Genomic DNA, 26,770 nt, shown 5'->3' with positions numbered 1-26,770 from the left:
ACCAAACCCCATATGACTTAGGGACATTGAACCCACTTCCAGATCATGAGACGGACTCTAATTAATACAAATGCAAACAGCACATGGTATCCTCCTAGGGCAGTGATGGCGAACCTTTTGAGCTTGGCGTGTCCGCATTTTGAAAAACCCTAACTTAACTCTGGTGCCGTGTCACACATAGAAATTTTTTGATCTTTGCAACCATAGTAAAACAAAGATTTATATTTTTGATATTTATTTTATGTATTTAAATGCCATTTAACAAAGAAAAATCAACCAAAGAAATGAGTTCGTGTGTCACCTCTGACATGCATGTCATAGGTTCACCATCACTGTCCTAGAGACTGACATTGCTCCAGGTCTGAGAAAGCAACCTTATGTAGTCCATTCAGGCTGAAGTAACAGGTTTAGAGCCCATATTGACCTGCTGCATGAGAATAAGGAAGCAATTTTCCTCAGTTCCCCCTGTAGCACCTTACGACCAGGGAGGGAAAGGAATTAGGATGTAGCAGTAGATGGCAAAGTGGAGATATGGAAGGGATATGGCTCTCTAGTTATGTCATTGCAGCAACAACTCAGCCAAGCCTGGACCTAACCAAGCGTGCTCTTCTCTGGCCTTTCTCTTAAAGGAGAAAACAAATGAATTTATCATTTAATCCAGCTGGAATTAGGATTTTTGTTAATGTCAAAAGCATTCTAAAACATACTATTATCATACAATTTCAACTGTCTTCTCTTTTACTTCTACCTCTACTATTATCCTCACTAATAATTGATTTTGTCCTCTACGCTCAGAATTTTTGCAAACATTACATTTATTCAGAGTATGCTTCAAATCAAAACAAAACAAAAAGATAAATAATACCTAGCAAGTATCCAATAAAATCCAAGACTCCCAATCTGGAAAACATGACCTTCTGTGAATAGTAGTAAGATCATAAGATGCACAAATAGAATAATTATCATTCTGATGTCTAAAGAGTTGAAAATAAAATGTTTTCACAGTGTTTTCCCCCATTTCAGACAAGAAAGAATTTAAGTTTTAGGAATTTGGAACCAGTTATTTAAATAAATTGCCCCAATGTGGAGATGTCTGTTATTTCAATCTCTGGTCAGGGTATAACCTACTTGTTTATCTAATTGTATATTTTCCAGGCAAACTTTTAATTGATGATTTGGATATATGAAACAAAAGTAAAAAATGAACCTAATGAAAATAACTCATCCTTATCTAATAAAAGAGAAACATGGTAATTGGCGTACGACCACTACCCTTCCCACTGGCTAATCAGGGGTGATATGCAAATTAACTGTCAGCCAAGATGGCGCCCGCAGCCAGGAAGCTTAAACTGAACATGAGGCTTGCTTGCTTCAGTGACGGAGGACTGCAACGTTCCCCACCTGCCTTGCCGGCCTCTGAACTTGCAGTTTAAGAAACCTTGCAACAAATATAGAAGCTAAACAAAACCCCAGAAACCAGCTTTCAGTGAGCCGGGATCTCAGAGCTGGAGTTGATACAGAGTTTCAATTATAGAACCTAAACAAACCAGATACCTACTTTCAGCAGCTGAGGCCTCAGAGCTGGAGCCAAGCATCAGAGCTAAAGCTGGCCCAGAATAAAAAAGAAAAAAAGGAGCAGTTGGGAGCTTCAGTTCCAGCCTGAAAACAGCCCTCAGCCCCTCACCCAGACTGGCCAGGCACCCCAGTGGGGACCCTCACCCTGAAGGGTGTGTGACCAGCTGCAAACAGCCATCATCCCCTCATCCAGGCTGGCCAGGCACCCCAGTGGGGACCTCCACCCTGATCCAGGACACCCTTCAGGGCAAACCAGCTGACCCCCACCTGCGCACCAGGCCTCTATTCTATATAGTAAAAGGGTAATATGCCTCCCAGCACTGGGATCAGCGGAGCTGAGAGGCCTCCCGGCACCGGGATCAGCGTGACAGGGGGCAGTGCACAAACCCCCTGATCGCCCTGCGGCTCTGTGTGTGACAGGGGGCGGGGTCACAACCTCCCTATCGGCCCTGCTCTGTTCATGACAGGGAAAGGCGCCCCAACCCCCTGATCGCCCTGCAGCTCTGTGTGTGACAGGGTGCAGCGCCCCAACCCACCCACCCCACGGGCCCTGCTCTGTGTGTGACAGGGTAGAGCCATAACCTCCCAATCAGCCCTGCCCTGAGTGTGAGAGTGGCGGCGCCCCAAACCCTGATCGGCCCTGCTCTGTGGGTGACAGGGGGGAGCTCCTCAACCCCCTGATGGGCCCTGCTCTGTGCATGACAGGGTACAGAGCCCCAACTTTCCTGATGGGTCCTGCTCTGTGTGTGTCAGGGGCAGTGCCCCAACTCCACTATCGGCCCTACTCTGTGAGTGACAGGGGGGAGCTCCCCAACCCCCTGATGGGCCCTGCTCTGTGCATGACAGGGGGGAGCTCCCCAGTGCTCTGATGGGCCCTGCTCTGTGCGTGACAGGGGGCAGTGCCCCAACCCCCTAATTGGCCCTGCTCTGTGCATGACAGGGGGGTGGCACTGCAACCTCCCCATCGACCCTGCCTTGAGTGTGACAGGGGGCGGTGCCCCAACCCCCCAATCAGCCCTACCCTGAGTGTAACTGAGTGTGGCATCGCAACCTCCCGATCCACCCTGCTCTGTGCATGACAGGGCGCGGCACCCCAACTCCCCAATCAGCCCTGCTCTGAGCTGGACCAGGGGCTGCACCTAGGGATTAGGACTGCCCGCTGCCACTCGGGAACAGGCCTAAGCCAGCAGGTCGTTATTTCCCGAGGGGTCCCAGACTGTGAGAGGGCACAGGCCAGGCCGGGCTGAGGGACCCTCCCCCTCCCCCCCGAGTGCACAAATTTTTGTGCACCAGGCCTCTAGTTACAGATAAAATGACATTTCCATCTTTCTGTCCACTGACATTTTTGGCAGCAAGTGGTACCATAACAAATTCAAAAGTTGGTAGCATAAGTGCATAACTACCTACACGAAAACCTAAAATCTATTGGCTCAATGATAAGGTGGCAGCAGCAGGCTACTGTTCAGGACTAGATATATTCAAGGTTAAAAATATTAGATAAAAAAATGTCATTTGTGCCCTGGCCAGGTAGCTCAGTTGGTTAGAACATTGTCCCACTACACCAAGGCTGCATGTTGGAAACCCAGTCAGAACAAATACAAGAAGCAACCAATAAATGCATAAATAAGTGAAACAACAGATATCTCTCTCTCTCTCTCTCTCTTTCTCTCTCTCTCTCTCTCTCTCTCTCTCTCTCTCTCTCTCTCTCTCCTCTTTCTCTAAAATCAACAAATAAAAATTTTAAAAGAGTTATATGCAGTATCTTGGAAATATGTTGAAAGAAAAACAAGTACTTATTGAGTCCTTGGATTTAAGGGAATAAATTTAAAAATATTAAAAGTTGTGTGCTCACTTTGGCAAAAAGTTACCAAATAAAATAATGTAGGTTAGAATTGGCTGACTGATTGCAAAAAAAATAAAAAAGAAAAAAAAAGAAAGAGAATAGAAGAAGCCCACAACTGGGCCTCCCAGGTTTGGAAAAGCCAATTGCTTCTAGGTCTTGAATAATAAGAAAAAATACTGAAAATGGCTTTGAGCAATAAATGCCAATTAAGACTTCTTGATTTAACAGAAGAATTTAGCCTTTTGACAAAAGGTGTTTGCTTCCCATTAAATCATTGTTTTCAGATCTCAAAATATACTAACAGGGTAAAAGAAGAAACCAAAAGAGTGAGGTGGAAATAAATAAATTGGATTTAATAATTATTATTAAAGTATAACTTTGAATGTGGTTATTGTGACATAGAATGGGATAAAAAGAAATCCATTTTATACTAATTTTCAAGGGAATTTATAAACACAAAAGCCATGAGCTTTGTCTCTTTAAACCTTAAAACAAAATCCCTTTTATCTTTAAGCCTTAAAACAACTTGAAAGGAACAAGAAATAGTCTGTAATATAGAGAGCCCCCACAGGGAAGATATTCCCCATTTTTAACTTCAGCTATAGTGTTGAGTACAACAGACTAGAAAGGACCTCTCAAAGGAAGTGTAAGTAAAGGAGAACAGTGGGCAAGGAGAAATACTGCCGGGATAAGAAGTGTCTAGACAAGTGACTTCCCAACTACCAGGACAGAAGGTCTTTACTCCATTTGTCCCACAGGATTTCATTACCGCTCTGCACCATCACCACTGTATGCCTCCACTCTTGTTTCCAAATGGCAATTTTTATTCAATCTCTGACCCATGAATGTATATAGGGTGTGAAGGGGACAGTGGGTGAGATATCTTTTCTTTTGCTTCATAGATTGCTGTACAACAAGAGACCAAAAAGGACATGATGGAGATAATTGTTCATCTCCTGGAAATCCTCTACTTTGACCTAAGTGTAGTGCATTCTATGTATAGTAAGAAGAGTACAAATGAGTATTTGTTAGCCAGAAGAGAAGACTGTGGCAGAAATGGAAAAGTAGTCATTAAAAATGCAAGTGTTGCCGAAACCGGCTTGGCTCAGTGGATAGAGCATCGGCCTGCGGACTGAAAGGTCCCAGGTTCGATTCCGGTCAAGGGCATGTACCTGGGTTGCGGGCACATCCCCAGTGGGGAGTGTACAAGAGGCAGCTGGTCGATGTTTCTCTCTCATCGATGTTTCTAACTCTCTATCTCTCTCCTTTCCTCTCTGTAAAAACTCAATAAAATATATTTTTTAAAAAAAATGAAAAAAAAAATGCAAGTGTTCACCCTGGCTGGTGTGGCTCAATGGGTTGGAGCAGTTTCCCCTATACCAAAAAGTTGTAGGTTTGATTACAGGTCAGGGCACAAAAGAAATAAATGAAAACATGCGCGCTCTCACTTCCATGGTATGGTGTTGTCATGTACAGCAACTGCCTAGCCAGATGCTACTGTGTCTATATATCTTCAACATGATACCCTTTCTGCTAGTTGAGAAGAGAATATCCAAGGCCCCAAGAGATTCTAGAGCCACAAAATGGAAGGAACCTCCATCCCAGAATCATCATGGAGGAAGCTGTACACCAAATATGAATACCCTCAGTGTATTCATACTTGCACATAAAATATAGTTTTTGTGTTATGTTGCATTTAGAGTTTATAAAAGCAACTACCACTATTCTAATAAGTAGAGTTGTAAGGAGCATTTTATTGATACCACAAAGTTTAGTGTGTACCCTATGAAAATTAATTATATTTGTCTAATGCAGTCATTTTCACTGCATTTGAAAAAAAGTAATTATTTTTTTTCATTTTTCCCACTAATAAATAATTAAATTGTATGTATACAATCAAAATAACTATTAAATTAAATTCATAATACAACAAATAATATAAAATAACAGGATATTTTTGTTTCATCAAAAAAATGAATCCAAGATATTATCAAGTTAGAGGCTTTTTGGTCATTAAAAATGCAAGAGTTTCAAACACTTTACCTAGGTTCCACACTGAATTTACGAGATAAATTGATTAATTAGGTATACCTTCAAGTTAATTAATTTCTCAATTCTAAATTTCATTCTGTGACCTAGACTGAAGGCTTCCAGAAAGTAGAAATATTTTTATGTTATTTTAAAATTGCATTTTATGCCATATGAAACAAGATTTAAAAAGTCAATATAGAGATTTACTAAATAGTTTGGTTGTTGATGATGTTACCATAACTATACCCAATCATTATGAAGAAGAACAAAAACAAATATTGTTTGTTTTGTTTTTACCAAAAAGCATTACATTATTTTATGATGTCATTAGGCACATTTCATCTGTAGTTAAGCATAAATATTTAGATACCACATTTTTTTCAGTTTCATTGAGAAATAATTTACATACATCTCTGTAAAATAAGTTCAAGGCATACAACATGATGATTTAATTTAGATATATTGTGAAATGATTACCACAATAGGTTTTGCTATCAGCCATCTTCTCATACAAAAGAAACAACAAAATCGCTTTGTGATGAGCAACCTTGGGAAAAACTCTCTTAACAACTTTCCTAGGTATCATGCAGAAGTGTTAGCTATAGTCATCATGTTTTATAATACATGCCTAGTATTTAGAAGTTAGTACCTTTTGACTTTTTTTACTTATAATTAGAAGTTAATAACTTTTGACTATCTTCCTCCAATTCCCCTTCCTCTCACCCTCTGCCACTGGGAATCACAAGTTTGACCTCTTTTTCTAGGAGTTGTTTTTTTTTTTTTTGTTTCTTCATTTGTTTGCTTTTAAGAGTCTACAGAAAAGTGAGATCACACAATATTCGTCTTTTTCTTCTAACTTATTTCACTGAGCAAAATGTCATAATGGTCAGATTTCAATGTTGTTGCTTTTTTATAGCTGAATAATATAGATATATTAAAGGTAGATAAAATCATAGAAATACAGTTAATGATATATAATGATAGCCACTTGAATTTATTGCTATAGACAAGAAAACACTGTAAAAAAATTTTTGAGTAATTCATACAAATTTATAAGATTTTGGATGTTGTCACTGTACTGCATTAAACACCCATTGAGTAAGAAGAATTTGGCAAATAACTCCCTTGACACTCTCCTTCATATAGATGAATTCAGAAGTCTGCCAACCTAAGTACTGCTCCTATGTGTGGGACCAAGATTCTGTAAAATGTACACTAATACGCAAAATATACTTTTAGCAGTTCATATCATTTATCAGCTTTTTTTTTTAAAAAAAAGAAACTTTAACTACAAGATGTCCAAGGAAGAAATCATAGTAGGTCAGTACATAAACTCAGTAGTATTATCATTGGAGCTATTGGAATGTCTCTATTTTTCTTGGTTTTCTTCTAATGAAGAGGAATATTTAAGAAGATTCTATGGGTAACTATGTTTACATCAACTGTAAGAAATATATCTCCTTAAACATTGGGAAGACATATCTAATTGTAGAAGACTGTCACATGACTATCTTGAAGTGGTGAAGGAGGGTGGGAGATTATCCATCTGTCTATCACAGGGGTCCTCAAACTACAGCCCGCGGGCCACATGCAAATACAAATATTGTATTTGTTCCCGTTTTGTTTTTTTACTTCAAAATAAGATATGTGCAGTGTGCATAGGAATTTGTTCATAGTTTTTTGTTTTTGTTTTTAAACTATAGTCCGGCCCTCCAACAGTCTGAGGGACAGTGAACTGGCCCGCCCCCTGTTTAAAAATTTTGAGACCCCTGGTCTATCATCTAGCTAGCTATCCTATATGATAAAGAGGTGATATGCAAATTAACCCTCACACCCTCACAAGATGGCTGCCTATGACCAGGCTGGCAGAGGGGTTAGTGAGGGATGAACAAACGACTGAGTAGCAGGCTGCAGGGGGCAACCAGGCTGGCGGGGAGCATTTGGGGGCGATTAGGCTGGCAGGGGGGACAGTGAGGGGTGACTAGGCCAGTGGGGGGGGCAGTTGGAGGAGACCAGGCTGGCAGGGGAGGGGCAGTTGGGGGTGATCAGGTTGGCAGGGTGGGGGCAGTTAGGGGTGAACAGGCAGGTGAGCAATTAGGAGCCAGCGGTCCAGGATTGTGAGAGGGATGTCCAACTGCCGATTTAGGCCTAATCCCGGGGATTGGGCCTAAACCAGCAGTCGGACATCTCCCGAGGGATCCTGGATTGGAGAGGGTGCAGGCTGGGCTGAGGGGACCCCCCACCATGCACACATTGTGTGCACAGGGCCTCTAGTAGAAATATAAATGTGTACCTGTGTGTAGGGTAGTTCTGCCTTAAAAAAGTTAGGACTAACAATTTGCAACCTATGGAAATGTAAATGTGAATTTCAAAAGATTAGGGACAGTCACAAATTGCAGATGAACATGAGACTTTTCAAGACTGATACTTCTATGAGGAGGAAAAGAGTACATAGAGGCACTTCTTCACATGCTTACTCATGTCCAAAACCATACCAACTTCAGACCCATCTATTCTCAAATCAATAGGTAGTGGTTAATTGTGGGGGATGCAATCTGTAGTTTTAATTTGTCCACAGTATAGCCGAGGGGTTTAATAGTCAATGGACTGTAACAATCCTAGTTATATGTCCTATTGCAAGCGAATAGTGAGTGCAGGCTCTAACTGGGAACCAGGGCTGGCTCTAGGAGCTCCCTAACAGAGTGAGAAACCTGATGTTTACCCCAAGGGTCTCCTTGTTATAAAACTCCTTTTGTGTACATTGGCAAACCTGCTTCATTTTCTAGTTTCCTACATTCACACAGCATCTCAGATTAGAATCTCATTAGTCAGCCCTGCTCCCTGATTGCTGTTAACTTTGATTCTATCTTTAATTCCTCAGCCATGATTAGTTTCACCAACAGTGAGGATCCAGGGGAGTGATGGAAAAGGGCGTATTAACTATTAAATACTGCCAATCACTTCCACGTGAATTCAACTTCTGAGACTTGAGCTTCACTCTTCTGCTTCCTGGCAGATGGCCTCTCATGCAGAGAACAAAACAACATACTTTCCCCTCAGTACTAACATGGGGTCATAGATTCACAAATAAATTCCACAGATAACTCTCTACAAGTCAAAAGTCCATTCTCCATAGAAAGTGGTTAAACACTGAACTTGGAAAATTTTCAATTTCTGCTGTTTCACATGACATAGGAGATTTTCCCTCTCCCTCAACTTAGCCATCTCAAGACTATTGATTTTGGATCTATCCATGGTACCCTAAATCTTCAAAATATATTGTTCCAAATTTTCAATTCCAACTTCAGTACTATCGTTAAAATATCTCTTTAAGTTTATACAATTTTTCTAATAATTATCATGGTTAGGATTAATTGATCCCCCTTTTTTTCAATATTGTTGAAACAATTTTAACATTCATGGTGAAATGAATTCTTGTTTCCAATTTAGTGTGATGATTTTATTTTATTATTATTTTTTAAAATATATTTTTATTTATTTCAGAGAGGAAGGGAGAGAGATAGAAACATCAATTATGAGAGAGAATCATTGATCGGCTGCCTCCTGCATGCCCCGCACTGGTGATTGAGCCCACAACACTGGGCACGTGCCCTGACCGGGAATCGAACCGCTACCTCCTTGTTCATAGTTGCTCAACTACTGAGCCACGCCAGCTTGGCAATGTGATGATTTTAATAGGAAGTTCAGGGCCATGCCTTAGAAACAAACTTATAAACTAGCTCACTCTGCCCTTAGTTATAATTCTCATTAGGCCCAAATACGATATGGTTTACTATTGAAACAATGGTATATTTAAAAACAGGTTAAATGGCAAAGAAAACTAGGAAAGGATTTTATTCTTTTGAAAGACCTTAAAGTTAATTTAAATACACCTTGCACAAAATCAATTATTAAAGTAATGTTGCCTCTGCTACCGTCCTTATACCACAGTTACTCTGTACAACCTACGCCTTTCTACATATACTTCATATTTATTCCCAGGCTATAGCACTTTTATTTCTCATGTCTACATCTCTTTCTCAGTACTTTCTTATATAATATTTTAGTCTATATAAAATAAACTATTTTAGGAAGGTTTGTAGTATACATAATAGTATCATAAATGTTGGACACATTAGTAGTTATTTTTGAGGCAACATGTAAAAGAAACTCATATATTCTACAGCTCAGAAAGTGTTAGGATAGGATGAATATTATTCAACAATTTTTAAAATATGTTTTTATTGATTTTAGATAGAGAGCAAGTATATATATATATATATATATATATATATATATATATATATATATAAAGAGAGAGAAACATCAATTGGCTGCCTCCTGCACACCCCTACTGGAGATCAGGCCCTCAACCCAGGCATGTGCCCTGACTGGGAATGGAACCTGTGACCGAATGACACTCAACCAACTGAGCCACAGCAATCAGGGCATTATTCATCATTTTTAAGGTAAGGAAAAAGGTACAAAGAAGCATCTAATATCACACAACTAGTCGTGGTGCAGCCAGAATTTGATCAAAAGGGAAAGTGACTCCAGCATCAAGCTCTACATCATTAAACAAGCAGAGACAAATAGCCACCAGAAATGGTAGTTTTGATGTTGGTTGGACTATGATCTCCATGCCACCTTCCAATCTAATGGAAATTTCTTCAAGAAAATATATTAACCAAATTTGAAAGGTAAAAGAAAAATTTTCAGAAGCATCTCCAGAATTAGTAATCTATATTCAAACAATGAAGATCAATTTTTTAAAAATTTCATGGAGGGAATAACAATAATTCTATGAAAGACCTTTGATAAAAATGGAATAGGAAGTTGAAACAGTGAAGTTAAATGTGTAGCCAAATGAAATACATTTTTTCAATGCAGCCTTTAGGGAGGTAAGTCAAATCTATTTCTATTTCCATCATTATTAAGGGCAAGCTCTTAACAGTCAGGTCAGCTTTTAATACATTCCCATGTTTCCCAACCGAAGTCATAACCAAAAAAGCAAAGATATATCACCCCGCACAATTAGGAAAAGGTGGGAGAAAAGATAGCTTGCATATCCCTCCTCTAGTGGGCCATGCAGCGGAGTCCTGGTCTCAACTATTCAAATTACCCTCAAGCAAGCCCCAAAGTTAAAGCTATAAAGGAAAACACCTACTGCTTCTTCCCTAGACAGCATCACAGGAATCCTAGCCACATATCTGATATTAAAAGAAAAGTAGAGCCGAGGCCGGTTTGGCTCAGTGGATAGAGCGTCGGCCTGCGGACTGAGGGGTCCCAGGTTAGATTCCGGTCAAGGGCATGTACCTGGGTTGCGGGCACATCCCCAGTGGGAGATGTGCAGGAGGCAGCTGATCGATGTATCTCTCCCATCGATGTTTCTAACTCTCTGTCTCTCTCCCTTCCTCTCTGTAGGGAATCAATAAAATATGTTTGAAAAAAAAAAAGAAAGAAAGAAAAGTAGAATATATTTGAAAGTGTTCTATTACACCTAGGCTTATATTTATAAAAGAGCGGAGCTTTTCCTCCTCTGATTTCTATGACTCATTGTTGAAAAATGGTGCTAGAGATACGGAGCAAACGCAAAGAAAAAATTTCAAAGAACTTATTATGATAAATGACACATGACAAAGTTACATTTAGACAGTGACTAGGCCCAAAGGAACCCAGCCTAGGACAAATGCAAACAATGTGGGGGTTTTCTATCCCTAATTCCTTTGACAAAAATGACAAAATATGGTTCTTCCATGTAATGACAGGGGGAAATAGGAAGCTTGAGAACATAGACCACCTTGTTGCATAGAAATGGAAATGGTGCCCATATATATATCTTAGATGGGTCATTTTATTTGAAAAGCATCTCTGGATCTTTGCTTACAAGAATGGGAAGGCTAAGAGAGGTAGAATGAGGGGAGAAATACAATAGTTTCACCTTCTAACATTTTTGACAGACAAGGTTGTCTAAAGGCTAATTTGAAATTCAGTTAGCACATGCAGGGGAAAAACACGCAAGCAAATGTATTTCTAAACAGAATGCCGAAAGGATGTTGCTAGCACATTTGTAAATTTCCAATTTTTTCTTACTACACTTATCCAACAACGCAAACAAATCAGTTTAAATACAACTTCTTTTACTAATGCCTCTTGAAGCATCACTGCAGTCAGATTGAGTCAAGGAACCATCTGCTGCAAATACAAATAGAGCTACATTCAGGAATTATATTACACAGCCTTCCTAGCTAAGTTCTTACGTGCAAGCTGTTCTTGTCAAAATCAGAACCATTGTGATGATGCATCTTAATAGTCAATCAGACTTTAAGTAAAGAGTGACAAAAGTCCACATATGGATGACAGCTGTTTCTTCAGTAAATATTTTCCCATTTATTGAACGGAGGCTTATGGCAGTCTAGGATATGTTCCATCAGACATTTCAGCCTGAACTGCCTGGGGATGATTCAAGCAATAAGGATAAAATTCAGTTTTCACATCTTTGCTACAACTTACATCTGAGAAAACAACAGATCCTCCAAGAAAAGTTGTACACTATGTCATCAATTTGACAGTATCCCTGACTAATACTGATGATGAAAGACCTGAATTGATGACTCTACTTTTTTGCCCCTCCTCCTGGAATAACAGCATTTGTAAAATTTAAGTAAAATCCATGTATTGACTTTTTAATCAAATAAAAAGTTGATGGGGATTTAAACATTTATGACTAATTTTGATAAATTATTAACTATTAGAAAAGATTAATGAGCCTTTAGCTAAAAGGAGCTCAGATAAGATCTCTTTTTAACCAAGAAAATGGCTTGTAAAATTAGAAAGTCAATAAAAATGTGCAAATGTTTGTTTCTCAGCATCTGCATGGTAAATGACACTCTTTTCTTTCTTCCTTTAACACAGTTGTTAAAAATCAACATTTAAAAAAATATTGATCCTGTAGTCTTATATTCCACAACTGTCATCAGACTCTGATCTTTTTTTTAAAATAGAAATTATTTCAGATCTAACACTAAAAACAAGAATGCCTTACCCTGCTATCGGATCTATGGCTATTGCCTTCGGATTATGAAGCTCCAGATCAATCAGGGTGACACACACAGACCCGTTGTAATTGCAGACAAAGATCCGGTCACTGACATGGTCCACAAAGTAGAGATTTCTGGTGAGCCAGTCAATCGCCATGTGCTCCACATCTGAAAAACACACACACAAAATCATTGAATCACAGGTGCAAATCAAGTATCGTGAGCCATAGGTCTGCCCAAACCATCACAGAGGACATTTTGGGAGTATAGATTGTTTTATGATAAAAAAAAAAAAAAAAACTGCAAAGAAAAATTTGTTGTTATGCCAAAATAAGTGATTTAAGTATTCTTTAAAAAAGAAAAAAACAAACAAACAACAACAACAAAAAACAGTTTCTTGATAACATTCCTCTTGCTATCTAAGGACTGAGGATGACCTAGACCAGTGATGGCGAACCTATGACATGGGTGTCAGAGGTGACACTCAAACTCATTTTTTTGGTTGATTTTTCTTTGTTAAATGGCATTTAAATATATAAGATAAATATCAAAAATATAAGTCTTTGTTTTACTATAGTTGCAAATATCAAAAAATTTCTATATGTGATACTTCACCAGAGTTAAGTTAGGGTTTTTCAAAATGCTGGCACGTCGAGCTCAAAAGGTTCGCCATCACTGACCTAGACCCAAATGGATGAAGAGTTTGTGAATCCTAAAATATAGGTATTACAATAAAATTTTACTAGTTTTTGCATTTGATCAAAATAGTTCATTCAACACAATTGTCATAACTGGCTCAATGGCACAGTTAAATTCTTTAGTAGTAAGACGGGCGAACATTTTTTGTGAACTTAAAGTAAATCCTTATTTTCAGATCCTTTTCTGTTACAAAAAGGAAGGATGGAGAAGATGGAAGAGATATCTATAAGATCCTTTGTTTACAAAATGTTTCCGAAACTTGGAAGTATAGGAAAAGGAGGGGTGGAATGTTCTTTCAACGCATGTGTAGGCATTGTGAAACATGCCTGCTCAAAGATTAATTAATTCTCTAGAAGAATGATGTTCAGTAGTACTTGCTGTGATGATAGAAATACTTTATATCTGTGCTGTTCAGTAAAGGAGCCACTAGCCACGTGTGTCTAGTGAGCATTTAAAATGTGGCTAATATAACTGGGACACTTTTAATCTTTACTTTATTTCATTTTAATTAATTCAAATTTAAATATTAAAAAATGTATGTTGCTAGTGGCTGCTATAGATTGTGCAACTCTTAAAAAAATATTTGATTTGAATATTTTCTGTTTGATCAGATTGTGAAATTTCATGTTAGATTTTTTCTGGTAAAAAAAAAAGATAATCTCAAAGGTCATGGTTTTATTACCCAAACCATTAACCATTTTTAAATCTAAACTATAAATCTTATTTAAAAACTAGTGGCCCAGTGCACGAATTTGTGCACAGGTGGGGTCCAGCCAACCCGGTCCAAGTCTGGGGAGATTGGGGCCAGGCCTGTCAGGAGGAGGAGATGGTGGGAGGTTGGCTGATCAGCCCACCCTGATTAGGCCCGATCAGAACTGGGCCGGCTGGGGGGAGGAGCCGTAGGCCAATTGGGGTGGTGGGGGCTGATTGGGAGTGGTGGCCAGCTGTGGGGAGGGGCCACAGGCAATTGGCCAGGCAGCCCTGCCCCTGATTAGACTGGGGGGGGGGGAGATCAGGGGTGGAACTGGCTGGGGGAGAGGCTGCGGGCCAATTGGGGTGGTGGGGACCCATCGGGGCAGGGCCACCTGGGGGAAGGGGCCACCGGAAGTTGGCCGACTAGCCCCACCCCCGACCAGGCTGGTTCACTGGTCACAGTGGGTATTATAGCAACCAGTCATTATGGTCATTACTGTTGTTACAGCGTTCCGGTCGCTGGCTTTTTATGTATATAGATTCTTTTCCTTTAAAATACCTATAAGTACTTTATTCTACTAATGCTCTTAGAGCAGCAATATTGGGCTGGTTTCTTCAATAATGCCTTAAATAAATACATTTTTGATTTGTATTCATTTCTAAATTTTATGAGTCTTATTTTTATGTATGGAAAATATACTTTGATGCATCCTTGTTTAAACTCACTATGAATCTATGATTCATTGACTAAGAAGTATTTCCTTCTTCAATCTGAACCTAAACACTTCTCCAACTCTATGCTTCAAAAGAATTCCTTAGTAACATGCTGCTTCAGTTGTTATTTTCTCAACAGAAAGACTAATGGATATGCATGTGTAATCACCCTATCTAATAAAGAGGGAATATGCTAACGGACTGCCCTGCCTCAAAGATGGTGGTGCCCATAGCCAATAAGGAGGGAATGCACTAATTGGCTGCCCCGCCCTCAAAGATGGCGGCACCCACAGCCACAAGATGGCAGTGCCCAGTCCCCTCAGCTCTGCCGGGGCAGCAGGTGCACAGCAAGGCCAGGCCCACGCCAAGGCAGCCCGGCTGCTCTGCATGCACCTGCCTCCGGAGTCCCCCAGTCCCCTCAGCCCCCAGCCGCCCAGGGCTGCCCGAGGCACAGGTAACCAGGGCCAGCCGAGGCTTGAGCTGCCGGCAGTGACAGCAGCAGAGGTGTGATGGGGCGTCGCCTTCCCCTGATCACCGGGTCACCTCCCACCTCTGAGGGCTCCCGGACTGTGAGAGGGGGCAGACCAGGCAAAGGGATCTGCCCCTCCAGTGTATGAATTTTCATGCACCGGGCCTCTAGTTATTATTTATAATGGTATATTGTCAAAGCAAAACAGAGAGAACATTGACTTTGTGGGAATGTTTACCATGCCGTGCAAGGACAAACAGAAAGTGGATATTGTATTAATTGGAAACACATTTTCAAACAAGTGATTATAGTTTCATTCCTAAATTACACAGTCCTATGGAAGCATAAGCATTTAAATGTGTCACTCACCATATGAAACGTTTTTCTCAACCAGTTCAGCAACCAGAAAGTTTATTATTTATTTATTTATTTATTTATTTATTTATTTATTTATTTATTTATTTATTTACTAGGGGCCCAGTGCACGAAATTCGTGCATGGGTGTGGGGGGGGGGGGAGCGTGTCCCTCAGCCCAGCCTGCCCCCTCTCACATACTGGGAGCCCTCAGGCGTTGACCCCCATCACCCTCCGATCTCCTGATCGGCCCCTTGCCCAGGCCTGACGCCTCCGCCAGAGGTGTCAGGCTTGGACAGGGGACCCCCATCTTCCCCCATCACTGGCTCTGACCCCCGCCCAGGCCTGAGGCCTCTGGCCCAGGAATCATGCCTGGGCAGGGGACCCCCATCTCCCTCTGATCGCTTGCTCCACCCCCCGCCCAAGCCTGACGCCTCTGACCCAGGCTTCAGGCCTGGGCAAGGGGACCATCATATCCCCCCAATCCCTGGCTCTGCCCCCCACCCAGGCCTGATGCCTCAGCCAGAGGAGTTGACCCTCATCACCCTCCGATCACCAATCACCGGATCGGCCCCTTGACCAGGCCTGAGGCCTCCTGGGCAGGGGACCCCCAGCTCCCCGCGGTTGCAGGCTCCGCCCCTGCCCAGGCCTAACGCCTCTGGCCTAGGCATCCGGCCCAGGCAGCGGGGACCTGCAGTGGCAGCGGGGGGCGCCGCGATCGTGGGCTTTGCTTTGGGCCCAGGCAAGGGACCCCTAGCTCCTGGGACTGCCAGCTTCGACCGTGCCCAGCTCCCATCGCTGGCTCCACCCCTACTTCCTGCTATCACTGGCCAGGGCGGCAAAGGCACCTGATTCTCCGATCATGGCCCCAGGGCCGCCTTTGCCCTGCCCCCCAGCTCTTAGCTCCCCCCTGGGTTTCAGATCACTGTCAGTGGCAGGGGGCTTCTTCCTGCTTTCCCTTTCGCCTCCCTGCATTGTGCCTACATATGCAAATTAGCCGCCATCTTGTTGGCAGTTAACTGCCAATCTTAGTTGGCAGTTAATTTGCATAGAGCCCTGATTAGCCAATGAAAAAGGTATCGCCGTACGCCAATTACCACTTTTCTCTTTTATTAGTGTAGATTTTTTATTTTTCATCTTCACCCAAGGATATTTTTCCATTTATTTTTAGAGAGAGTGGAAGAGAGCAGGAATGACAGAGAGAAACATCCATGTGAGAGAAACACATTTATTGGTTTCTCCTGAACAGGCTCCGGCCAGGGCCAGGGCTGAGGCAGAGCTTGCAACCAAGGTATGTGCCATTCACCGGAATCAAATTGAGGACTCTTTGTCCAAAGGCCGGCACTCTATCCACTGTGCCAAACCAGCTAGGGAAGCTACCAGAATTTTTAAAAATATGAACTATTTCTCTGTCTCCAGAAATCTGTAACTGTAAGCTTTGTTTGGATTGTTAATCTTTTTGTATTATTATATCAGCTACAGCACAGAACCCAATGTTTCCAATGTCATTGTACATATCTTGGTTTCAGATAATGTGAGAGTATGTTCAATGACTTATCCCTCATGCTAGGCATGCAGTTAGTTTAGTGTATGCATTTGTAATTCTAGACAAAAGATCTGTTTGACAGCATTTACATCTTCTTTCAACTCAGTATCATAACAACTATCCAAGCTTGAAGGAGCAAGATCTCACTAAATAGCCTGATAATTAGCAAACACTTAGTCATTGTAGGAATTGGTTTAGTTTCTTATATTTGAAGTTTCTGTCTGATCTTAATGAAATTTTTATTAAGATTGGAAAGTTAAGGCAATTAGAGTTCAAGTAAGCTGATAAATAGATGATGATAGATAGATAGATAGATAGATAGATAGATAAATAGATGATAGATAAATTTGGCTAAAATGATTTGAATGTTTAAGGAGAGAGGTGAATTTTTCTAGAAAACAGATTTAGCATTTCATTTTCATTTTCTGATATATAACAAAGTTCATCGTAAATTGCTGAAAATAGCAATAATTGTTTTATGAAATATTACAAAATAATTTCTAAGTTTTTTGTAGTAAGACCTTTATTACTTCATTGTTACTAGAATAGCTTTAAATATATTCTCATTATTATGTTCTCTAGTTAGCTTTTATGCATTCTGCAACCAAAAGTCACTCAGATTTCATCCTTACTGTTCTCTTGAAATGGCTCTTATTATGGTCACTCAGAATTTCTTCATTGCCAAAAGCAAAGGTTACTTTTCCACTCATATCTACAAAATAATTTCAATATAAATATTGGTGAAAATTTAAATAATATTGAAAGCATTTTGAAAATGATAAAATTATTATATAAATATAAGTAACTATTAACAATTTCTAAAACAATATTTCTTAGGTCTAAAAATTTAAAGTTTTACCCAGTGGAAATTAACTTAAAAATTCATGAGAAAAGTAAGCAGAACAACAACAAAAGAAGACAAATTCTTATGATAATCTGTAATTGATATAATCTATAATTGAATTAATTGAATAACATGTTATATGACATTTTTTTGTGGGTGCATAAAGCAGGTAACTAATTACCAGAGTTGGTGAATATAGAACTTAAACATTTTTAATGTATCAAAATATATGTATACTTAGTGCTATGGATTCATTTCCTCCAAAATTTACATGTTAAAGTCCTATCCCCAGTACCTAAAAATGTAACTGCATTTGACAATAAAATCTTTGAAGCAATAATTAATTTAAAACAAGGCCATTAGGGTAGGCCCTAATCAAATCGGACTGGTGCCCTTATAAAATTAACAGAGTAGGACATACAGAGAGAGACCAGAGGCAAGGCCATCTGCACACCCGGGAGAGAAACCCCAGAGTAGCCCAGTCCTGCTGGCTCCTTGGCCCTGGGCTTCCAGCCTTCAGACTGTGAGAAAATGGATTTCTGTGCTAGAGCACTCAGTCTGTGATATTTTGCTATGACAGGCCGAGAAAAATAATATACCTACTCAAGTAATAAATAAAGCGGTCCTTGCCATAAACGATTGAAAACAAAAGTCAAAATCTTACTAAGGAAATATAGGAAGGAATGTCCTATGTCCTTTCCATGTCAGACTAGGACATTGTCTAACAGGACCCTGAAGGATTAATTCTCCTGGGGAATATATTTTTGTTTAACTTACAATTTACTAGTATTGCTTAGGTCTCAGTTCTGATGAATTTAGATATTAATTTGTATACTAATAAATTGCAAATAATTTTTGTCCAATAGAGACGAAAATAATTTCCATCAGGAAGTAAAAATAACCCCAGCTTATTTTCCAGTGCGCCATGAAATACTTTTCTACTAATTTTACAATCTTAAATCAGGATAATTTTCTTTCGTTGATAGTAAATACTTCAGTCTCTTCTGTACTCCTTTGAACCAACTTTACCATCCTGCTGGTTCTCTCATTAATGAGCTAAATGTCTTGTTAACACAATTTCACTACATATTTTTTTAATTGTTTTATTGCTTAAAGTATTACAAAGAGTATTACATATGTCTCCTTTCTTTCCCGCCCTTACCAATCCCCTGGCCTCCCCTAACCCCCAGTGTCTTATGTCCATTGGTTATTTTTATGTCATGTTTTTAACCTCCTGAAAATTACACATTAACAAATTTTAGTATTTGATTTCTTCTTTATTTGCTATGTGATCTCCAACCACCCAGAGGTAGCACATTTAAATGAATACAAGGATTAGAAAATAAAGGTAAATATGTAATACTTGTGTGGATGGATTGTGGCAAACCACCATGATGACCTGGAATCTTCTGTGTCCCTAAAAAGGCAGGCTCAAACCCAGCTGATTGTTTTGACATTGAAATGCTTCTTTGTTTCAAAGACCACAGAAATATGGATTTCTACATGTCATTTAAAGTCTTCTGTTGTTTAAATATGGTAAACTATTTTTTAAATTATAAAGCATTTTTTGTACCAAACAAAACCTGTCTGCAGCCAAACTGGTTCAAAAGCTACTAGTGTGATTACACCAAAGCAAAGCAAACACTGTATATCATTTAGTCCAGCCTAACCTTCCACTTAAAAGTGTGTTCTTGAGAAAGTTACTAATATCTATAAAAGCCATTGTTTATGTAATAACAAACATCACATTCATTTTACAAAATGGTCAGAGGATTACATCGGACAACAAAACTATGAATCCAGTACAATAACATGCAATAGGTATTCTACAGATATCAATTGCCTCCCATAATCTTAATTCTTAGTTAAAGTAACATTCAATGTTTTTGTAATTATATCTATATAGTTTTCTGTTCACAGATGAAGAACGCATTTTATTATGATTTTACTTCCCAAATTGAACAACTTCTTTAATTTTTCTTTTTTCTCTTTGTTATAGAATTCATTATTCTCTATTTCTATTTAAAAAACAAACAAACAAAAACAAAAACAAAAACCTCTAAAACTCCTCCCTAAATTGGAAACAACGAAGAGTAACATTAATTTCTTTTTGCCTTTGACCTCCTCCTATCTCCTGCCATGCTCTTGTTTTAGTCTGTACTTGCCTTGCTCATAGCCATGGTCTCTGGGCTTCCTATTATCAGTCGAGATACATATTACTTCACTGCTTCAGAAATCAAACATCACATTTCTCCTAAAGTAGAGGGTAAGTTGTTCCTGGCTGTGGGGACCAGCGTAGGAAATCTAGTAGCCTATTTTTTTTTACATCTTATTTTTTTATTAATAGGCATATCTTGGAGTATTTTTCTTATCAGTATATAAAGATAGCACTCTTACTTACAGCTCTGAGGTTTAGACCATCGCACAACATGGATATACCATAATTTAGTTAACTGTTTCCCTATTAATAGAAATATAGAGTTTTAGGTTTTTTAAAAAATTTTTGTTTTATTGCTTAAAGTATTACAAAGAGTATTATATATGTCTCCTTTATTTTCTCCCCTTGACCTTCCTCGGCCTCCCCTACCCGCCAGTGTCTGTGTCCATTGGTTATGCTTATATGCCTGCATACAAGTCCTTCAGTTGATCTCTTACCCCTCCCTTTCTCAACCCTCCCCGGCCTTCCTGCTGTAGTTTGACAATTTGTTCAATGCTGCTCTGCCTCTGTATCCATTTTTGTCATCAGTCTATAATGGTCTTTATTATCCTAGATAGTCTAAAAGCAGGTTCTAAGCTTTCTTATTCCTGGCCTATCCTTTATCTTCACCCTCAGAGGTGTTCAGAGTCTCTATTCTTTAGCCTTTCTGGGGTTCTTTATCTTAGTACTCCATTTGAACTCAGGAAAGCAAATAAATACTAAAACGAATGCATTTGTCATTTAATCATCCACTCCTTATTGTCCAAAATTATCTTCCATTTTTGTCTTCTCTCTTTCTTTTGGTCTTAATACAATTAAAAAGATGTCGTTGCTGTTTATACAGTGGACTTCAAAAAGAAAAAAGAAAAACACAGGTAAATACTTTTGATCAATCTGCAGTGTTTAGCGGAAAGCCCCTGGGGACAGCTAGACATCTGTCTGTCATTTTAAAAAGGTCATTCTGACGGCTCTGTGGAAAAAGGGATGAGTCCCAGTTAGGGAGACCCTGAAATTCCAGAAGAGATATAATGGCTTCAAAGAGTATCAAAACAATGGTAGGGTTATGTTACATGCATCCACCATATTTCCCTTATCAACATTATATACATAATCATAGTCAAAGGAATACATTTAAGTTATATTCTAGCTTAAATGAAGGAGCCAAGAATGATAGAAATTTTGAGTATATCACAGAAAATGAAAAACATTCCAAATATAGAGTGTTTCCATAGACTTCTATTCTTATATATTATGAATATTTAAACTAATATTTTTATTTCTACTCATATCTTGTCCCTGAAGCTGTGATATTGCCTTCACTGAGGAGAGTTATAGTGTTTCTAATACAAATACAGACAACAGCAGGCAAAAACAAAGTTTAAAAAATGCCAAGATTATAAAGAAACTACTTTGTTTTCCTAAATTAAGGTCTCTTTCTTTATGTGGGAAATTAACATTTAGTTTCCTCTCCCCCATTTCTTTACTAGAACATTTGAAAATGCTCACTGAATGATAAGATGATGTAATTTCACTTATTTTCATATGCCACCATCTTTATCAAGAAACATATATTCACTTTATCCTTTGATATACTAAATATTATCCTAAAATAAATTGAATTGAGCAAACAGAGGCTCTGTCTGCTTGGTATAATAATTAAAATGCTATTCTAGCCCTAGCTGATTTGGCTCAGTGGACAGAGAGTCAGCCTGTGGACTGAAGGGTCCCTGGTTCAATTCTGGCCAAGGGCACATGCCTGGGTTGTAAGCTCCATTCCCAGTAGGGGGCGTGCAGGAGGCATCCAATCGATGATTCTCTCATCATTGATCTCTCTCTCTCTCTCTCTCTCTCTCTCTCTCTCTCTCCCTCTCTCTCTCTCTCTTCTCTGAAATCAATAAAAATATATTTAAAAAATAAAAAAATGCTATTCTAGTAATTCAACTCAGGTGCACTGGGGGTAACAGAACCCGTGGACCATACAGAGCCCTCCCTTTTCCTTTAAGTGATTACCTTTTCCTGGCTGCCAATCCTGTTTCATAAACACATAAAATGTGGTCAAAATGGGTATCAAGGTCAGTTCTCTGTACAAGTAGTCATAAATCTGTGTATGCTTTCATGAAAAAATACTAGGAAGGTGCTTCTAACATGGCTAGTGTGCCAATATTAGGTATTCATATGGATATTAAATGTTTTTATATTCTTGTTAGGAGGGAGGGACATGAAATGACTGAGATTTTAAATCTTCTTCTATTTCATGTTTCCAATATTTCTTAATTCCTTCTCTAAGCCAAGCTACACGCTAATCTTATTTCCTATGGGGATGCATTTTTGCTGTTGTTGTTATTGTTAATCCTCACCTGAGGATATTTTCCCATTGATTCTTAGAGAGAATGGAAGGGAGAGGGAAGTACACAGAGAGAAACATCCATGTGAGAGAGACACATCAATTAGTTGCCTCCTACAAGCGCCCAAACCTGCAATGAAGGCACACCTTTGACCACACGCCCTTGACCTGAATCAAACCCAGGACCTTTCAGTCTGCAGACAAATGCTCTATCCACTGAGCCAAACTGACCAGGGCTATAGGGGATGCATTTAGAAAAATGCCATTGCTATTCTCTCTCTCTACAGCAAATACAGTTTACACAAAAGTATCTTTTTCCACTATGCAAAAGTTCACATTCTTATTTGACCCATGACTCAAGGAGATTCATCATTTATTCCATTCTTATTTCTCCCCACTTCACTCCATATAAAGCCTATCAGAAATTCTTAAGACTTTCACCTGAAACTATAGACTTCTTTCTGCTATTACTAGCCTTGGTCAGGTCACTCTTTTCTCTCTTCTGATGGCCGCAATAGCTTCTTAATTGGTCTCTATGCCTCCCTTCTAAACTCTCTGTTACAATCTTCACAGAGAACCAAGGGGCATCATTACGAAATAAATTATATCATGACACCAAAGAAGGAAACAGTAATCTTTATAGCCTGCGATCTATGTTACAGTTGATTACTAGTGAAAATAAGTTTTAACAAACTGATAGACCCGAGAGATTAGTACATCTCTTCCGCACATATGCTTTCAAAGTACATCATCACTATTTTTATAAAAATCTAAGTTTGCTGAAATTTAGCTCAATTTTAAGTCAAACTCTTATAGAGTATTTCTCTTTTTAACATTTTTGCCATGCACACCAACCAGAAAATGAGGTGTAGTAAGCTTCCAAATTCCGTTTGTGTTATTGTTTCTTCCACACAGTTTTAATAAACAATAGGTTTTACTCTAAAACCCTGAGTCTGTATTTTTATTTTTTAAAACACCACTCTTCTCCTTAAAATCTCCAATGCCTTCCCACCACACTTAGCATAAAATTCAGTCTTTAGCGAGGCCTAAGACCTCTACAACTGGAGATGGAGTGTTATTTTTCTTGGGTGTGCCCCATGGCACTTCAGATGAATACACTAGGAAATAAATGTACTTCTACTTTTAGAATACAGAAAGAAGAATGTCTTCAGTTCATTGAGGCTGCTACAACAAAACACTATAGACTGGGTGTCTTAAACAATAAACATTTATTTCCCACTGTTCTGGAAGCCGGGATGTTCAAGATCAAAGTGCCGGCTGGTTCCATGTCTGGTGAGGGCTCTCTTTCTGGTTCAAATAAGTAACTTTTTTTTTTCCTTCCTGGTTTTTAATGCAAACACACACACACACACACACACACACACACACACACACGTTTCTCATTCCTTCCCCTTTACCCCTTTCTGCCCAGCCCCTATCTTCCCTCCAATTATCTTTTGTTCTGTATCCAAACATGGTAGAGAGAGAGTGAGAGTTCTGGTCACCTTGGTTTTATAAATCCCATCATGGGGGTTCTGCTCTCACAACCGTCCCTAAACCTAATTACACTCAATAACCCGTCCTCCAAATACCATCACATTGGAAGATGGAGCTTCAACATATGAATGTTGGGAGGACACATTCAGTTTATAGCATTCAGAAATATAGAAATCTCAATTCATATTGAATTCCACATATGATAAATAAAATAATTGATAATAATAAATTCTGAAATATCTCATATTTATACATTACATCAGCAATTTTCAACGCGAGTGCTGTGGCACACTGATATGCCACAAGAATTTTTAAAACATGTAATACCTGACTATTTAGTCAGGGATACTGACCTCTTTTCCCTTAGCTTGTCAAATAGAATAAATGACAACAGCCAACACAACACTGCTCCATTGTAAATGAATCAAAATCATACCTATTTTTTTTTGTCAGATTGGCAGAAAATATAACATACTTTTTGTGCTGCAGAATTTTAGTAATTAGTTTATGTATGCCATGAGATGAAAAGGGTTAAAAATCACTACATTTCATAGTACCTCAATACTTATCTTAGTTCCTATTTTGGATTGAAAAATAACTATTTTTTTAAAATATATTTTATTGATTTTTTTACACAGAGGAAGGGAGAGGGATAGAGAGTTAGAAACATCGATGAGAGAGAAACATTGATCAGCTGCCTCCTGCACACCCCCTACTGGGGATGTGCCCGCAACCAAGGTACATGCCCTTGACTGGAATCAAACCTGGGACCCTTCAGTCCGCAGGCCGACGCTCTATCCACTGAGCCAAGCTGGCTAGAGCAAAAAATACCTATTTTAAAAACTCTCATTTTCATATGTAAATACCACTTGATCTTGGAGCAAGCCAAAATATCATTATTAATCTTAATGTTTCTTGTTAAAGTTCCAACAAAAGTTCTAAGAAAATTAAGTATTTGTTGTGTATCTGGCTAGAATAATCTTTCAATACTTCTTAACTTTATATAATAATGCTTAAAAATAAATCAGATGACACATTCAATATGAACTACTAAAAATGAATTGACTATCTGCATGATTCAAGGGGAGAAAGTTGGAATATGCCAATAATTGAGTTTGAGTTTATAAAAATAATTACCTTGGTTCTCCCTGTAATTTTGTGTAAATATTATCCCAGGGACATAGAATGCACAACATTAATAGAGAGTCTGAAAATAATAGTTTGATGTAAACAGAGAGATGATTATTTGCATAATTGAGACATTAGAAGTATTTTCCCTCAATTATCTGTACTTTAGGAACAACACCTTTTTTTCACAAATTATCTAAGTAACTGCTATAATTTCCAATGGCATTTTGTGTAATTGCAATCATAATGTACTCTTTTAAGTTGAAAAATTTTGAGGTGATACCCATTTATACTTCTAATTTACTTAATTATATTTTCCTTACAAATCAATTACACAAAGCTCTAAGACAGAGTAAGATATCTGAAACAGAGGAAAGATTAAAAATCTTTATTTATTTTTAAATGTCGTTTTTAAAATGTAATGGAAGGGTCATGTTCAGAAGTTCAGAGACAGTTAAATATCATTCTTGGATGTAACAAAAATCAAACAACAAAAAAATCATTTTTTGAAAACCCATGTATGTTCCTCAGTAGACTTCAATTAGGACATCTTTCTTCCTGCCAGATCTGACCCTTCCCCCATGTCTATGAAGGAAGATGCTCCTAAACTTGAAGCATTCCTAAAGTCAGGGGTGAGGAGACAAACAATAGATTGGGCCTACTGGGAACCTTGGAGAAAATATGGGAGTCTTTTCTTTAAGTAAATTGATGATTCCAAGGAAAGGTATGAAATTGCGGAAACCACACTGTGACATAAATACTCTGAATAAAAATAATGTGTGGAGGTGAAATATTCACACACACACACACACACACACACACACACACACACACACCCCACAGAGCCACTTCAGCAGGAAAAATATATTCTTTATAATTCCTAAAAAAGAAGAACAAAACATAGTAATCACTGGTTCCTATACTGATTTTATTTCCCTCATAAGTAACTAGGGTCAAACAAGAATTTCTACTAAGAAAAATATGATATTAACTATATTTATGCTGTCATTAAAATGAGAAAGTCTTACAGAATATTTTAAGCACAGATCTAATCATCAGATTTACAATTTCAGGAAATCCATTTGAGTTCTTCACCAAAAGATTACCAGGTTTTGGGGAATTACTTCATGCTTACCAGCCTCCCAGAAAAGGGATATATCAACCGGAATGTCAATTTGTTAATTTATGACTACTGATAATGAGGCTCTTGTAATGAATAGGATGGCACAATTACTAACAGACACCATCCTAACAAATTCCTTTCTAGAATTATTGTATCTGAAAAACCAAACCTGAAAGTTCTTTGAAAAGCACAGAATCAAAGGAAAGGAAATCCATAGACCTGAAGGTTAGGCCTTCTAAATGTTATGAGGTGCTTAGAAAGTTATCAGAGCTGCACTATAAATTCTACCCTTTTGACAACTAGAGTACCTCAGCATAGTCTATCTCTATCTATCTATCTATCTATCTATCTATCTATCTATCTATCATCTATCTATCTATCTATCTATCTATCTATCTATCATCTATCTATCTATCTATCTATCTATCTATCTAATCTATTATCATCTATCCATAAACATACATATATACACACATATATATACATACATACATATATATGTATATATAAATTTAGACCAATATTTCACAAACATTTTAGAATTCTTTCACCATCTCATCATTTGACATTTCTCTTTTACTATCAAGAGGTTTTGTCGCCATACTCTCATCCAACTCATGAAAAATATGTATTATAATTAAATCAGATATCCCTTGATACTGCATACATTTCT

At 38.6% G+C, this 26,770-nt stretch overlaps 1 protein-coding gene across 2 annotated transcripts in view; it reads right to left on the bottom strand.

The window, feature by feature from the left end:
• Positions 1-26,770, bottom strand: part of LRP1B (LDL receptor related protein 1B) — a 1,698,272-nt gene that overhangs the window by 861,009 nt on the left and 810,493 nt on the right. For both annotated transcript variants that reach the window (XM_081095916.1, XM_081095917.1), the window contains exon 7: positions 12,495-12,657. In XM_081095916.1, the coding sequence (XP_080952042.1) occupies positions 12,495-12,657 (163 nt within the window). The remainder of the gene's footprint in view (positions 1-12,494; positions 12,658-26,770) is intronic.

This window comes from Myotis nattereri, assembly GCF_964212035.1.
Source record: "Myotis nattereri genome assembly, chromosome: 7".
NCBI classification, from domain to species: Eukaryota; Metazoa; Chordata; class Mammalia; order Chiroptera; family Vespertilionidae; genus Myotis; species Myotis nattereri.
Note: the sequence above shows the minus strand (reverse complement) of the source record. Positions and strands in the feature narration are given on the sequence as shown.